We start from the raw sequence: 16881 nt of genomic DNA, 5'->3' as shown, positions 1-16881 counted from the left end.
TAGAAGTACGTCAATTAAAAAATAAGAAAAAAAAGATAATGACAAGCATTAAAGCAAGTGTTTCTAATCAACTTCTTCTTATTTTTAAGGGTAAAAATTATTAATTTTAGACTATTGAAATAAAAACTTTATTTCATAAGGATTATAAAATTTGGTAGAGAATGATTTTATAGAGTATGATTTATAGGATACCAATATTGCTGAAGATTAAAAAGATCAAATGAATGAGAATATGTAGAAAGATGCAAGACCTCTTTATATGCTACTACAAGCAATAGACGAGTCTTTATTTCCATGAATAATGATAGTATCTAAAACCTAAAAAAATTAAAAAGTATGTTTGGAGGTACAAATAAGGTAAAAATTTTAAAGTTTCAAATTATTCAATGTGATTCGACTCTTTATGATGAAAGATTTTGAATTTCTCATTGGTTTTTTCTCCAAAGTCTCTTCTATTATAAACGAAATGAAATGTTACGATGAAAATCTAAAAGATTAAATTATAGTAAAAAATTAAGGAGTTTATTTTTAAAATTTGATATTATTTCTACTGTTATAAAAAAAAATAGAGATACAAGTATATTATTTGTTAATGAATTAATAAACTCACTTTTAGTCTATGAACAAAAAGTCAATAGATCTTCTAATTAAACTTTAGAATATGCTCTTTAAATGTAGATAGATTAGAAGGACCAAAAGAAAATTTTAAAAACTAAATCTCAATGGAGAATAAAATGATAGAAGTCATGGACAATCTAGTGCTCTAATGAAGGTTAGAGGAACTCTAATGAATGTAATAAAAAAATTTGTTAATGTTTTTATTAAAAAAATAAGACATATTGAAAAAGATTGTTGGTATAAAAATCTAAATATTTCTCTCTACTCTCATTGTAAAAAATATGATCATCTTGAAAAAGATTGTTAGAACAAAAATCGAGTAAATTATCATTAAAAAAATAATAGTAAAACAAGGATGAAGAAATTTTTTTTATAGCTTCTAATAAAGAATATTTAATATATGCTTGATTTTTGGATAGTGGACGTAATAATCATATTATAAGAGATAAAAGTTTATTTCAAAATTTTGATAATTTAATCAGATCTACAATACAAATGGGATATGATAATAAGGTTAAAGTGAAAGGAAAAAAGAACAATTAGTATATAAAAATTAATGAGAAAAAGATATTTGATAGTAAAAAATATTTAATTTATGATAAAAATTAAAAAATTGATAGCAACTATGAGGATGATAAAAAACAAATGTTTCTCTTATTATTTTTGGATTTCTTTGTACACGCATTCATTCTTCTGTTAGTAATGAATCGACATTATGATCTAAAAAATATAATCATTTGAATTTTTTGTGAGTATATATAAACTATCTCACATAGTCGCTATGAGATGAAATGTTATAGAACATGTTATGGTAATTGGGAAACTGTAACTAATGAAATGCATGCATAAGGAAAAGATGAGGCCCTAAAATCCAAAGATAACAAGCTTTCAATTGAGAAGTCGCAAGAATAAAAAGAGTTAGCATTATCTGAAAAGATAAAGCATAACAATGAAAGTAGAACTAATGACTGGGAAAGAAAGAGAGATAAGAAGATGACTCTAAAAGAATATGAAAAAAATTTAATAAACAAAAACGAGAAACGTTACTTGCAATGAAGTCTGAGAAGAAAAAGGTTGAATTTGACAAGGAGTTATAATCTATGTAGCAATTGTCTTTAAAAAAATTTGATCGTATCTTTATTAAGTTAGGTTTTGACAAAGATTCGAGAAAAAAAAAGGAAAACACTTATCATGATAAATGAAGTAAAAAATCATTAAGCACCAATGAGTTCCTAAAGCCTAACAAAAAAAAGTTTTTAGATACATTAAAAGGATTTTCAATTATGACATATATTATGAGCAGGTAAAAGTTTTAAAGTTGTATTCTTATACTGATATTAATTGGGCTAGTTGTGCATATGATAGAAAAAATACTTTAGGATTTGTGTTCAGCATCAGCTTAGGTGTGATTTCATGGATAATAAAAAATTAAGAATGTATTGTTCTCTCAAGTTCTAAAATGGAATATATTATGTCTATAAGTATAGCATGTGAAACAATTTGTCTTCAAAGAATTATATTAAATTTATAAGAAAAATAAGATGAATCAACTAAAAACTATTACGATAACAAGTTTACTATTGTATTGACAAAGAATTCTGTCTTTCACGAGTACACTAAATATCGAAGTTCGATTCCATTTCATTCATGAATTAGTTAATAAAAGAAAATTTTAAATGAACTATTATAGTATAGAAGATCAACTTGTCAATATCTTTATAAAAGCTTTGGTAAAAGAATAATTTTATTTCTTTTATTACAACTTCAAGTTACAACTATTTTAAATTAAGGAGGTATGAAAAGATTAATTCAAATAGTTATAATTAGATAAAATAAAAAGATTAAAATTTAGATTAAAATAAATAGATATAGGTGAAAACATTTACTAGGATACGATAATTTTTTATTATTTTAAAAAATAAATAGATGCTCTTTAATCAATCTAAAACCTAGCATTTTGAGAGCTGTTAACACGTAGCGAGAATCACGTATCACCACCCTTCAACTGCCTTAAACAGATCATCCTCTCCATTTCCTTCCTTCTCCTCCACCCTTTTAGAAGGCCATGAACGAGGTCTCATCCTCCTCCCTATAAGAAGGCCAATCCTTGTGAAGGAGGCGATATCATCCTTCGCTTACCTCCAACATGGCATTCCACAGCTGGCTTCTCGTCATCACCTTCGTCCTCTCCATGGGCTTCCATTGGGAGCTGGCCGGAGCTCGCGGACACCGGCAGCTGCTGCAAAGCCTCGAAGCTAGAAATGATGGGGTGTGCACCGCCGTCGTGAGCCCTCAGGGTTACGAGTGCCAAGAATATGAGGTAGCCGAGTGCTGATAAATGTTGATGGATTGATGATTGATGCGGGCATGGCATGAGTGGTTGAAGCCTGCTGCGTCCCTTGCAGGTGAAGACGCAAGATGGGTACATACTGACCATGCACAGGATCCCACAAGGAAGAGGAGGCGGCAGCCCGGGGAAGAGGCAGCCCGTGCTGCTGCAACATGGACTCCTCATGGTACGTTTCCTTGAGCAATCTGCATGTGTTGCCATGCATGCATGCATGCACAGTACGCTGTCTTCTTCGTCATTCCTCTTATGATGATATGATGATTGACGATTGATGGGTGATGGCAGGACGGGTTGACGTGGCTACTGAATCCACCTCAACAATCACTGGCTTTCGTACTTGCAGACAACGGATTCGATGTATGGATTACAAACGGCAGGGGCACCAGGTGGAGCCGTCGCCATGAGTCTCTCGATGCATCAAACCCGGTTAGTCATCTTCTCTACATTGCTGCTTATGAAGTCCTGAGCAGGTCGTTGGTATAATTAGCATCAACCTTTTGTTGTCTCGCAGGCTTATTGGGCGTGGTCATGGGATGAGTTGGCCAGCTATGATTTGCCTGCTACTGTGGGCTTTGTATTCCAGAAAACTGGGCAGAAGCTGCACTACGTTGGTCACTCCATGGTAGGAGACCTTTCTTTGAATTACTTTAATGCCAAACATATCATCCTTGTATGTTCATGTTCTACTACTACCACTGCTACTACAACAACATTTTTATAACTGTGTGGCGTTGGATGCTACAGGGAACTCTGACAGCTCTATCAGCATTCTCTGAAGGGAAGCTGGTGAACATGATCAAGTCAGCTGCCCTTTTGAGTCCGGTGGCCTATCTGACTTACATGGCAACTCCAATCGGAGCAGCTGCAGCCAGCGCATTCTCAGGAGAAGTAAGAACGAGTTCACAACACTCTACCATTTCACAGCACTGATTTTTCTCATCAAGGGAGCTAGATCATTATCTTCTTCTAATTTACCTACGTCCAGTGCTGTGTCATAGCTTTCTTGCTTTTTCTTGCAGATGTTGGGAGCGCTTGGAGTGGCAGAATTTCATCCTAAAGGGTACGTAAACTGACATATCCCTCTTGTTGTCAGAAGAAATGTGCTGACAAAATCATCAGAGGCCTTATCAACATGACCGACCATATATTGAGTGATGTTATCGTAAAAGCTCTTCTAATTCAAGTGCGTTCCTAATGGATAAACAGGCCAGTTGGAACCCAGTTTTTGGAGTCCGTCTGCGCTATGCCGGAGGTGAACTGCTACGACTTTATGGCATCACTCACAGGTACGGACAAATTATTCCGGTGATAATATTCCGCAACATAAGTTTGAATTGACTTTAATCATATATATATATAAATTATTTATTTATTTATTTATTGTAGTCTTCAATTAATTTACATATGTATTGACTTTTCCTTCCTTATTCTGCACACACACTCGCTTTGGATGTAGGGCCAAACTGCTGCCTTAATTACTCCACTGTTGACATCTTCTTGAAGTATGAACTCGAGCCTACATCTGTGAGGACACTCGTCCATTTTTCACAGAGTCAGTCAGTCTGATACAAATCTAAAATATCATGTAATTTAGCTACTTAGGGTTCTTTCTCACAAGGGAGTATGTATACCTTTCTTTGAGTACTAACAGCATTCCGACGTGGAGTGATAGCAAAGTACGACTACGAGAGCAGTATGGCCAACATGGCTGCGTATGGGAAGAGCAGCCCACCCGAATACCACATGTCCAACATTACACACGACCTGCCGCTGCTGCTCAGCTACGGCGGCGGGGACATGCTGTCGGACGTGAAGGACGTGCAGCTGCTGTTGAACGATCTCACCAACCATGACGCCGACAAGCTCGTGGCTCAGCTGGTGAAGGAGTACGCACATATGGACTTCGTGATGGCGGTGAATGCCAAGCAGCTCGTCTACGACGGCCTCATCGCATTCTTCAACAAACACAGTTGATGGGCATCTTCCTGTTGCAGCGCTTAATTATAACTATATGCGAATGGTGAAGGACAAATGAGCGATTGCTGCTGACTTGACATTTTTGGTGTACTGTACTCTATTGAGAATTCACAGTAATTATCTAGGTAATTCTCAAGTTTTAAGTAGTTATAAGTACATGTTTTAAGTAGTGACGCATGATCTAATAGTGATAGGGTAGTTCCTATACCTAACTCATGGGTGACATGATGAAGTGAGTTAGTTACCATTAGGTCCTATAAATATGACCATAGTTCATGAAGCAAGAGAGGTATGTGTACTTGAGAATATATTGTAAGTGTTGTATGTCTTACCTCTTGTTTAAATACTATATCAAAATTTTTAATCGAAATGATTCTTTTTAATTGTATTATAGTATTCTGTTTTAACGTTTCTTTCCTCCTCCATCTACAATATTTTATGGTATGAAAGCTAAGTTTTAGTTTAAACGGGACAATATAGCTTTGAATGAGATAATCTTCTCAAGAATTATAGCAGCGTCAACCTCAAAGCAAGCTTGGTTGATTCAAAATGAATTTCAAGATTCATCAAGGATGATTACGGTAAAACTTCAAATCTTTTGTCGTGAGTTTAAAATTTTATTCATAAAAAGCAATGAATTAGTACAAAATTTTCTTTCTCAAGTGATGAAATTGTTAGTCAAATGAAATCTTATGGTGCATATCTTCATGATCATATAATTATTGTAAAAATTTTGAGAAGTTTAACTTCGAAATTTGATTATATTGTTGCTGTACTTAAGGAGTCAAAAGATTTATCTATATTTTTATTTGATGAACTAATGGGTTCCTCGTAAGCACATGAAGTAAGGTTAAAATATGTTACTTGAAAAAAGTGAAGAAAAAGAAGACAAAAAATCAACAAGAAGAGGATGTGACAGAGGAGGATTTCATGGTAGAGAAAATGGAAGAGGAAGAGGAAGATAACACTTAGATGGGCATGATGAATAAAAGCAATCAAATTATAATAAAAAATTACAAGAGTAGAATAATATTTGATTTTTGGATAATGTATATTTTAATCATATGTTAGGTATAAGATCAATGTTTAGAGATTTTAATGAAACTCTTGAAAGTTAGACCTGAAGATAACAAGCAAATTCAAGTGGAAGGGAAAGGAATAATTAAGGTGAAGATAAGTCAAGGGAAGGTAAAATACCTTGATAATATTTTTTTTGTTCCTAGTTTATCACATAACTTGTTGAGCATTGGACAATTGATAAATGATGGATATTAAGTTATATTTGATGATGGTTCATGCACTATTAAAGATAAAAAAATATAGTTTAATTAATTAGGTAAATGTTTGTATGATGTAAAACAAGATGTTTCCACTTGATGTTTCAAATATTAAAAAGCATGCTCTTATTGAAACTCAAAAGAATGAGTCTAATTTGTGACATTTAAAATATGAACACCTTAATAAAGATTGTTAAACAAAAAAAAAAGATTTTCGAACTACCTAAAATTAATACGCTTGATGTATGTGAAGGATACATTTATGACAAATAAAGTAAAAAAATATTTCTTGTTATAAAAGCATGGAGAGCATCTAATTATCTTGAATTAATTTATGCTGACTTATATAGACCTATGAATACAAAATCATTTAATGAAAGTTAATATTTTCTATTATTTACTAATGATTATAGTCGCATGAGTTGGGTATATTTTCTGAAATTGAAATCTAAAACATTTGATAATTTTAAAAAATTTAATGTACTTATAGAAAAGCAAAGTGGTAGATGTATAAAGACACTTCAAACAGATAGATATGGTGAATATTTATCTAATGAGTTTAAATTTTTTGTGAAGATAATGGTATTCGTAGAGAATTAACAACACTATATACACTAAAGTAAAATGGTGTAGCTGAATGTAAGAATTGAACTATCATTAAAATGACAAAAAGTTTGCATAAATGAAAACATATTCCAAATTAGTTTTGGGTAGAAGTAGTTGTAACAACAGTTTATTTATTGAATATTTTACCAACAAAGGTTGTTATGAATCAAACTCATTTTGAGGCTTGGTATAGTATGAAACCAAGTGTAAGGTATCTAAGAATTTTTTGTTGTATTGCTTATGCTTTGGTAAATTCATAAAACCATCACAAGCTTCGTGAAAAATCTAAAAAATACATCTTAATTGGTTATTCCTTACAATCCAAAGTATATCGATTGTATAATTCGATTAGTGGAAAAATTATTATTAACAGAAATGTTGTGTTTGATGAAAAGACAAGTTGTAATTGGGAGATCAATGAAAGTGGAACACAAATTCAGATTCCAACATAACTAGACACTCCACAGAATTAAGTGATAGATCCTACCCCAACAAGTTCTTCGTCAACCTCACCTGTAGTAGTTGAAATTCTGATTCCTCAAATGAAACCCCTCTAGGAAAAATCAGACTACTAACATAAATTTATGACTCAATATTTGCTTCATTTATTTCAAATCATAACTTTTGAGGAAGCAGTTAAAAAAAAAGGAATTGTGAAAAACAATGAAGGAGGAAATCAAATCATTTGAGAAGAATGAAATATGGGAGATAATAAATCTACCGAAAGAAAAGAAAGCTATTGGATTAAAATAAGTATTCAATATAAAGTTTAATGTAGATTGAAGTATCCAAAAGCATAAGGCTTGACTTGTAGCAAAAGGATATTCACAATAACAAGATATTGATTTTGATGATACTTTTTGTCTTAAAACCGTGAGAATCTTCTTGGCTTTAGCTGCTCACTTGACTTGGCTTATTTATCAATTTAATGTGAAATCTACGTTTTTAAATGGAGATTTACATGAAGAGGTTTTTGTTACTCAACCTAAATATTTTTCGGTTGAAGAATATGAAGAAAAGGTATATAAGCTAAAGAAAGTTCAGCTTAAACAAGCTCAAAGGGTATAGTATAGTAAAATTAATTATTATTTTCATCAAAATAGATTTAAGAGGAGCAATAATAAACCTACTATTTATCTGAAGAAGGAAGGTGAACATAATATTATAATGGTTTGCCTTTATGTTGATGATATTATATATATGGGTTCATCTAATTCTTTTGTAGTAGAATTTAAAAAATGTATGACAAATAAGTTTGAAATGTCAATTCTAAGTGCATTATTTTCTTGAGTTAGAAGTGAAGCAAGGATCAGATTAAATTTTTATTTCACAAAGAAGATATACAATAGACTTACTCAGAAAATGTAACATAATTAATTGCAAAGCTATAGTAACACCCATGAATGTAAATGAGAAATTGAAACTTGAAGATAGTATATGTTTGACAAATGCAAGGTACTACAAAAGTTTAGTTAGAGGTTTTATTTATCTAACTCATACTCAAACAGATATTACCTTTTTCGTTGGTGTAGTATCCAGGTTTATGTATAGCCCAAGCAAACATCATCTCGGAACTGTTAAAAGAATTCTACATTATGTTGCTGGAACTACAGATTATGACATTTGGTATTCTCATAATTTCAAATGTAAATTATTTGGTTTCACTAATAGTGATTGGGTAGAAGCTTTAGATGATAAAAAGAGTACTTCAAGCAATATTTTTTAACCTCGGATCATGAGCTATATCTTGAAGTTCAACAAAGTAAATAACAATTGTGTTATCGACATCGAAAGTTGAATATGTAGTTACAACATCAACAGCTTGCTAAATAATATGGCCTAGAAGACTTTTTGAAGATATTCATTAAGAGCAAAAAGAAGTAACGAAAATATTTTATGACAACAAAGCCACAATTGCAATAATGAAAAATCCAACATTTTATGGAAGAACGAAACATATAGAGATACACTATCATTTCATTTGGGATTTTGTAGCAAGTGGATCTATAGTAATAAAGTATTGTGGAATAGGTGAACAAATTGTGGATATCCTCACTAAATCGCTTCCGGTTCAGAAGCATGTTTATTTTATGTCTCAAATCGATGTATATAACTATGAATAAAGAAGGAGTATTGATAATTGATTCATAGTAGTTATCTAGGTAGTTGTCATGTTCTAGATAGTTATAGGCACATTTTAAGTAGTGACCTATGATCTAGTAGTTATATGGTAGTTCCTATAACAAACTCAATCTTGGGTGATATGATGGAGTGAGGTAATTACTACTAGGTCCTATAAAAAGGATCATAGTTCATGAAGCAAGAAAGGTATGTGTACTTGGAATATCTTATAAGTATTTTATGTCTAACCTCTTGTTTAAACACTATATGATCAAAAGATTTTTTTTTAATTACATCATAGTATTCTGTTCTTATTATTTTCTTGCTCCTTCAACCCAACATACTCTATAGTAGATTCATATAGAAAGGGAGGTGAAAGAGAAATAAATCATACGTCGAACCAATCGAATCAGCATCCAAATTATGTCCCTTTTGGACCGTGTCAGCTTCAAGTGGTATCACACCCAATGTCATAACAGAAGCAGCATGAGGACAACGGTGCTGGGTGAACATTAGGCATGAGTATAACCACAGCGTAAATAAATGATATTTCCAGGTCCGAGGAGATCTACCTTGTCTGCCTATTGCAGAACCCTCAGCGTCTCACGTATTATTATGTTCCTTCAGCATGTCATCAAAGAGGTTTTCCATATTTAACCGGTCAACATCCCATGCTTGGTTTTAACTTTCAAAAGGATGATTAACAATGACACATCTGATGCGTATTAGAACTTGGAACAAAGTTGATCAAGCAAAAAAATGAGTGATCACGTTAATACCTGTAAAGTTGCCTGATAAATACATTATGCAACTCATGTTTAGCGTGATTAACCTTTAACAATAATTGATAGGATATCATATATGATAATAATAGATCTTAAATTGTCGAAATACAACTTAAGAAAGAAAATAATCTCATGAAGATGTCGTTTATTTTCATCGACGCGAACTATCGATCGTTAATGTTGCATTTCACGCATCAAGATCTCTTCACAAATCATCTTTGGCAATGGGAAGAGTAAGAACAAACTAACAACTACTAAAGTAAGAAACAATCATTAACATACTGTAATGTCTCACTTATTTGGGGTGCTACGAGGATCTTTTCCCATTTGAGTTTTGCTTGGGAATTCATCAATTGCCAAAATGAGATGAGTTGACTCTCTCTATTTTGTTTCTCGTAAAGTATTCTTAGGGCTCTCACGATCTTCTTATATCACTAAACCATACAATTTGTCTAACAAAGACATTTATAACATCCATTTGAGTTGGTGGTGGATGCGTCCGGAGACATAGTGGGGATTATTTAGATGTAAGATGATCGATCCATGGTGTATCACTCTAAAATGTTTCAAGAATCTCAAAAGAATTATCTTATTTATGACAAATAATTACTCATGCTACATCACACAATCAAATATTGGTGCGTGTATCTCTTAGGGAGAGAGGCGACCATCGACACCACTTCAATACCTTTATATACAATCCAAATTATAGTAAATACGATATATGAAGTGGATGTCATATCTATAACAATGCAACATGGTGATCAAGTATAAAAAGAATGTGTTGCTTTCTCAAGCTTTGAGATGCAATATATTGTGGCTACAAGTACAACATGCCAAATAATTTGGCTTCAAAGAATTTTAGTAGATCTCTAAGAAAAATAAAATAAACTAACTAAAATCTATTACAACAACAAGTGTATTATTGCAATGACAAAAAATCCTATTTTCCATAAGCGCATTAAACACATCAAAGTTCAACATCATTTCATTTGTGAACTGGTTGATAAAGAAGAAATACAAATGAACTACTATAACATCGAAAATCAATACCTTTACAAAATTTTTGGCGAAAGAAAATTTTAATTTTTTCGAAGACAACTTCAAGTTACAACTATTTTGAATTAAGGAGATGTGATAAGATTAATTTAAATAATTAAAATTAAATAAAAATAAAAGATTAAAATAAATAGATGAGAGTGAGAAGATTTCTTAGGATATGATATATTTTTTTATTGTTTAAAAAATTTATACTTTATTTTTTTATTAATATAAATAGGTAATTTTGGATTAATTTTAAGGACTATAGATCATCGGAATACTCCTAATTTCTTCTAATATTTTTTTTTTTCATTTTCTCCTTAATTTCTAAGGGCAGCGAGAACTCATACTGATAAAAAAATCGGCATTCTTAGGTATGCTAAGATGGAGACCTGCATCACACTCCTGCCTGAGGTTGGCTAGTATCAGAGACACTTTCATCGAATCGAACTTCTGCAATGATCATAGACAGGTGAATCACGCGATGCAACACTCCACGAACTTCTATATATATCTCAGTCGAGAGCCCAAACTGGTGTGACAGTTCATGAACAAACTGCAATGGCAGTGAGCAAGCCAGTCTTGGGGTTAGCCGCCACTGTGCTCTTGCTTGTGGTCCTCATGCTTGCACGGCCTCAACACGGTCTCAGCCTGCGCAGAACTGCTCCGCGGCACTTGTCGGACTCGCAACGTGCGCTTCCTACGCCGTTCCTGGTTCCCATGGCGCGCCGAGTGACGAATGCTGCACTGCTATGAAGGGCGTCGATCGAGTCTGCCTCTACGACACGCTCAACTTCATCTCTCGAATGCCTGCCGCGTGCAAGCTTTCCCCGGTCACCTGCTCCGACCTGCTTAGTATGACGTCCTCCTCCCTCCCTCTCTCTCTCTCTTTTCCTCGCACTGCATGTATCGTTCACACGCCTGATGATTAATATAAATCATTTAAGTTATGATATATATTACTTATAGTAGCCACTCGATCAACTTTCTCACCCTTAAGTTTGAAAGCATCGACACAATGACATCATTCTATTTATATACAGAATTAAATGTTATGAATATGTGACATTATATCCAAAGTTTAAGGAAGAACAAATTATAACATAAATTATTAGATAATAATAAGAACAATATAAATATTTCTTAAGGATTATTTCATCAATAAATCACATCAATGACTAATTTTCAATCATCAAAGTACTTTATGAAACATGTGTATTTGCGTTACAAGATTGGCAAGAGAATTTTGTAACATATAAAAGAACAAACAATACCTTCCAATTCCAAATCGCAGAGGTATTATAGTTAGCGTGAGATAAACATGCTTGGAAGAACATATGCCAACACCATTCTAATCAGCACTAGAAAAACTACAAGGAAATATAACAAATTAAAGCTGATATCCACCATATCTACTCATTGAAGGGTGAAACACTTTTAACTTTTGATGACAAACCACACAGTTAAACATTTACATTAGCACAAAAAATGTTTGGAAGAACACAAGCCAAGCTAAGGTTATAGTGTGAAGTAAGGTAATTAAAAATTTAGCAAGCAATGTAACAAATCATGATTAGTAATTAGTAAAATTTACATAACTTCTGGAACCTACGTTATTATAATATTCTCATCACCTATTGCATTCTTCAATTAGTAACACAAATGAACAATTCATTCAAAATTTATATCGAATATTCTCCATATAATTGAAAAAATCTTATGGTTGTTGCAATATATAAGATACTATAAAAATATTTTTTTTCTTAAATATAAAGCTTACTTTTATGCTCGGTGATGTGATGCAACCATTGATAAAATACTATCATTCATAACTGAAGAGGAGATGAGATTATAATCTCTTAGTGATGCCATCATGAAGATGTTATAGAGAAGCCAATGTCGAAGACAAGAGGATATCATCATCGGAAAGAGGAGAATATCATTGTCATTCGTCATCAAATAAAAGAAGAGAGGAGAGGAGTGCTGGCTATTGCCACCTACACTAGGGTTACACTCGTACAGTGTAATCCTCATGTAACCCTTTGGATTCAAATATGATCTAATCAACTTCATAAGATTTGACCCGGATCACAAACCTAATTGGACCGATCTAGCCCTTGGATTGGTCATATCTCGTTTTATCAAATGGGACAACTCGATTTCAAGAATATTTATGATATTTTAAAAAAAGGATACCAATCGATAAAAATCAAATATAGGGGCACTATATGGTAAAATCTCAGTGTTAGAGTTTTTTGATAAATTATCCTAATAAAATATATATTAAATTATATTGATTTATCAAAAGCATATCATATGAGAGAGAATCTTACTCAACAAATCCTGTGAATATCATATGAGAATCTTACTCAACAAATCTTGTGAATAAACATTGTGTGGGAGAGGATGGAGAGCCTAATATTCCCACACAAATCTTAAATAGGGTAATGTTGTTGGTGTTTTTCTTTTCAATTTATTCCTTATATTCAAACATTACATATGTATTGGCATTTATACGATTCGAATTCCACCTTTTATCTATTACATTACGCCTTCGTCGTTAGGATATCTCCATATAGATTGTTTTTCCATGTTGTACTACATGGATCTACACATTAAAAAAAAAGAAAATGAGAGAATCACATTTGATGAAATTTATAGGGCAAGAGGATGATAACAAAAGAACAATAAAGAAAACTAATCAATTATATATATGTATATATGTATATATGTATATATATATGTATATATGTATGCGTATATATGTATATATATACATATATATATATATACATATATATATATATACATATATATATATATATACATATATATATATATATATATATATATATATACATATATATATATATATATACATATATATATATATATATATATATATATATATATATATATATATATATATATATATATATACATATATACATACCTATCTTTATTAAGGTAGGTTTTAACAAGGATTCAAGAAAAAAAAAAGGAAAACACTGATTATGATAAATGAAGTAAAAAAACATCAAGCATCAATGAGTTCCTAAAACTAACAAAAAAAGTTTTTAGATACATTATGACATCTGTTATGAGCAGGTAAAATATTTTAAATTGTATTCTTATACTGATATTGATTGGGCTAGTTGTGCATATGATAAAAAAAAATACTTAAAGATTTATGCTCAACCTTAGCTTAGGTGTGATTTCATGGACAAAAAAAAAAAAAAAGAATATATTGCTCTCTCAAGCTCTATGATGAAATATATTATGTCTACAAGTATAACATGTCAAACAATTTGATTTTAAAAAATTCTATTAGATCTCCAAGAAAAATAAGATGGATCAACTAAAATTTATTGCGATAACAAGTTTACTATTGTAATGACTGTTTTTCAAAAGTTTACCAAACATATCGAAGTTTGATATCATTTCATTCGTGAATTGATTAATAAAAGAGAAATTTAAATGGACTGCTATAGTATGAAAGATCAACTTGTCGATATCTTTATAAAAGCTTTGGTAAAGGAATAATTTTATTTCTTTTATTACAACTTCAAGTTATAACTATTTTAAATTAAGGGGGTATGAAAAGATTAATTCAAATAGTTATAATTAGATAAAATAAAAAGATTAAAATAAATAGATATCGGTGAAAACATTTATTAGGATACGATAATTTTTTTATTATTTAAAAAAATAAATAGATGCTCTTTAATCAATATAAAAACTAGCATTTTGAGAGCTGTTAACACGTAGCGAGAATCACGTATCACCACCCTTCAACTGCCTTAAACAGATCATCCTCTCCATTTCCTTCCTTCTCCTCCACCCTTTTAGAAGGCCATGAACGAGGTCTCATCCTCCTCCCTATAAGAAGGCCAATCCTTGTGAAGGAGGCGATATCATCCTTCGCTTACCTCCAACATGGCATTCCACAGCTGGCTTCTCGTCATCACCTTCGTCCTCTCCATGGGCTTCCATTGCGAGCTGGTCGGAGCTCGCGGACACCGGCAGCTGCTGCAAAGCCTCGAAGCTAGAAATGATGGGGTGTGCACCGCCGTCGTGAGCCCTCAGGGTTACGAGTGCCAAGAATATGAGGTAGCCGAGTGCAGATAAATGTGGATGGATTGATGATTGATGCGGGCATGGCATGAGTGGTTGAAGCCTGCTGCGTCCCTTGCAGGTGAAGACGCAAGATGGGTACATACTGACCATGCACAGGATCCCACAAGGAAGAGGAGGCGGCAGCCCGGGGAAGAGGCAGCCCGTGCTGCTGCAACATGGACTCCTCATGGTACGTTTCCTTGAGCAATCTGCATGTGTTGCCATGCATGCATGCACAGTACGCTGTCTTCTTCGTCATTCCTCTTATGATGATATGATGATTGACGATTGATGGGCGATGGCAGGACGGGTTGACGTGGCTACTGAATCCACCTCAACAATCACTGGCTTTCGTACTTGCAGACAACGGATTCGATGTATGGATTACACACGGCAGGGGCACCAGGTGGAGCCGTCGCCATGAGTCTCTCGATGCATCAAACCCGGTTAGTCATCTTCTCTACATTGCTGCTTATGAAGTCCTGAGCAGGTCGTTGGTATAATTAGCATCAACCTTTTGTTGTCTCGCAGGCTTATTGGGCGTGGTCATGGGATGAGTTGGCCAGCTATGATTTGCCTGCTACTGTGGGCTTTGTATTCCAGAAAACTGGGCAGAAGCTGCACTACGTTGGTCACTCCATGGTAGGAGACCTTTCTTTGAATTACTTTAATGCCAAACATATCATCCTTGTATGTTCATGTTCTACTACTACCACTGCTACTACAACAACATTTTTATAACTGTGTGGCGTTGGATGCTACAGGGAACTCTGACAGCTCTATCAGCATTCTCTGAAGGGAAGCTGGTGAACATGATCAAGTCAGCTGCCCTTTTGAGTCCGGTGGCCTATCTGACTTACATGGCAACTCCAATCGGAGCAGCTGCAGCCAGCGCATTCTCAGGAGAAGTAAGAACGAGTTCACAACACTCTACCATTTCACAGCACTGATTTTTCTCATCAAGGGAGCTAGATCATTATCTTCTTCTAATTTACCTACGTCCAGTGCTGTGTCATAGCTTTCTTGCTTTTTCTTGCAGATGTTGGGAGCGCTTGGAGTGGCAGAATTTCATCCTAAAGGGTACGTAAACTGACATATCCCTCTTGTTGTCAGAAGAAATGTGCTGACAAAATCATCAGAGGCCTTATCAACATGACCGACCATATATTGAGTGATGTTATCGTAAAAGCTCTTCTAATTCAAGTGCGTTCCTAATGGATAAACAGGCCAGTTGGAACCCAGTTTTTGGAGTCCGTCTGCGCTATGCCGGAGGTGAACTGCTACGACTTTATGGCATCACTCACAGGTACGGACAAATTATTCCGGTGATAATATTCCGCAACATAAGTTTGATTTGACTTTCATCATATATATATATTATTTATTTATTTATTTATTGTAGTCTTCAATTAATTTACATATGTATTGACTTTTCCTTCCTTATTCTGCACACACACTCGCTTTGGATGTAGGGCCAAACTGCTGCCTTAATTACTCCACTGTTGACATCTTCTTGAAGTATGAACTCGAGCCTACATCTGTGAGGACACTCGTCCATTTTTCACAGAGTCAGTCAGTCTGATACAAATCTAAAATATCATGTAATTGAGCTACTTAGGGTTCTTTCTCACAAGGGAGTATGTATACCTTTCTTTGAGTACTAACAGCATTCAGACGTGGAGTGATAGCAAAGTACGACTACGAGAGCAGTATGGCCAACATGGCTGCGTATGGGAAGAGCAGCCCACCCGAATACCACATGTCCAACATTACACACGACCTGCCGCTGCTGCTCAGCTACGGCGGCGGGGACATGCTGTCGGACGTGAAGGACGTGCAGCTGCTGTTGAACGATCTCAGCAACCATGACGCCGACAAGCTCGTGGCTCAGCTGGTGAAGGAGTACGCACATATGGACTTCGTGATGGCGGTGAATGCCAAGCAGCTCGTCTACGACGGCCTCATCGCATTCTTCAACAAACACAGTTGA

At 33.9% G+C, this 16881-nt stretch overlaps 2 protein-coding genes across 2 annotated transcripts; both read left to right on the top strand.

Moving 5' to 3' along the window:
* Positions 1–2764: 2764 nt before the first annotated feature.
* Positions 2765–4942, top strand: LOC135673970 (triacylglycerol lipase 2-like). Its single transcript, XM_065183375.1, has 9 exons — positions 2765–2938; positions 3024–3134; positions 3254–3394; positions 3480–3590; positions 3713–3856; positions 3988–4028; positions 4175–4254; positions 4425–4520; positions 4620–4942. Exons 1-9 carry the CDS (start codon positions 2765–2767, stop codon positions 4940–4942), a joined length of 1221 nt encoding a protein of 406 aa, XP_065039447.1.
* Positions 4943–14711: 9769 nt separating this feature from the next.
* Positions 14712–16881, top strand: LOC135673969 (triacylglycerol lipase 2-like). The gene is made up of 9 exons (XM_065183373.1): positions 14712–14885; positions 14971–15081; positions 15197–15337; positions 15423–15533; positions 15656–15809; positions 15941–15971; positions 16118–16197; positions 16364–16459; positions 16559–16881. The coding sequence occupies exons 1-9, from the start codon at positions 14712–14714 to the stop codon at positions 16879–16881; spliced, it is 1221 nt and encodes a 406-aa protein (XP_065039445.1).

The sequence above is a fragment of the Musa acuminata genome, chromosome BXJ1-5 (genome assembly GCF_036884655.1).
Source record: "Musa acuminata AAA Group cultivar baxijiao chromosome BXJ1-5, Cavendish_Baxijiao_AAA, whole genome shotgun sequence".
NCBI classification, from domain to species: domain Eukaryota; kingdom Viridiplantae; phylum Streptophyta; class Magnoliopsida; order Zingiberales; family Musaceae; genus Musa; species Musa acuminata.
This window is presented reverse-complemented; position numbering and strand designations above follow the sequence as displayed.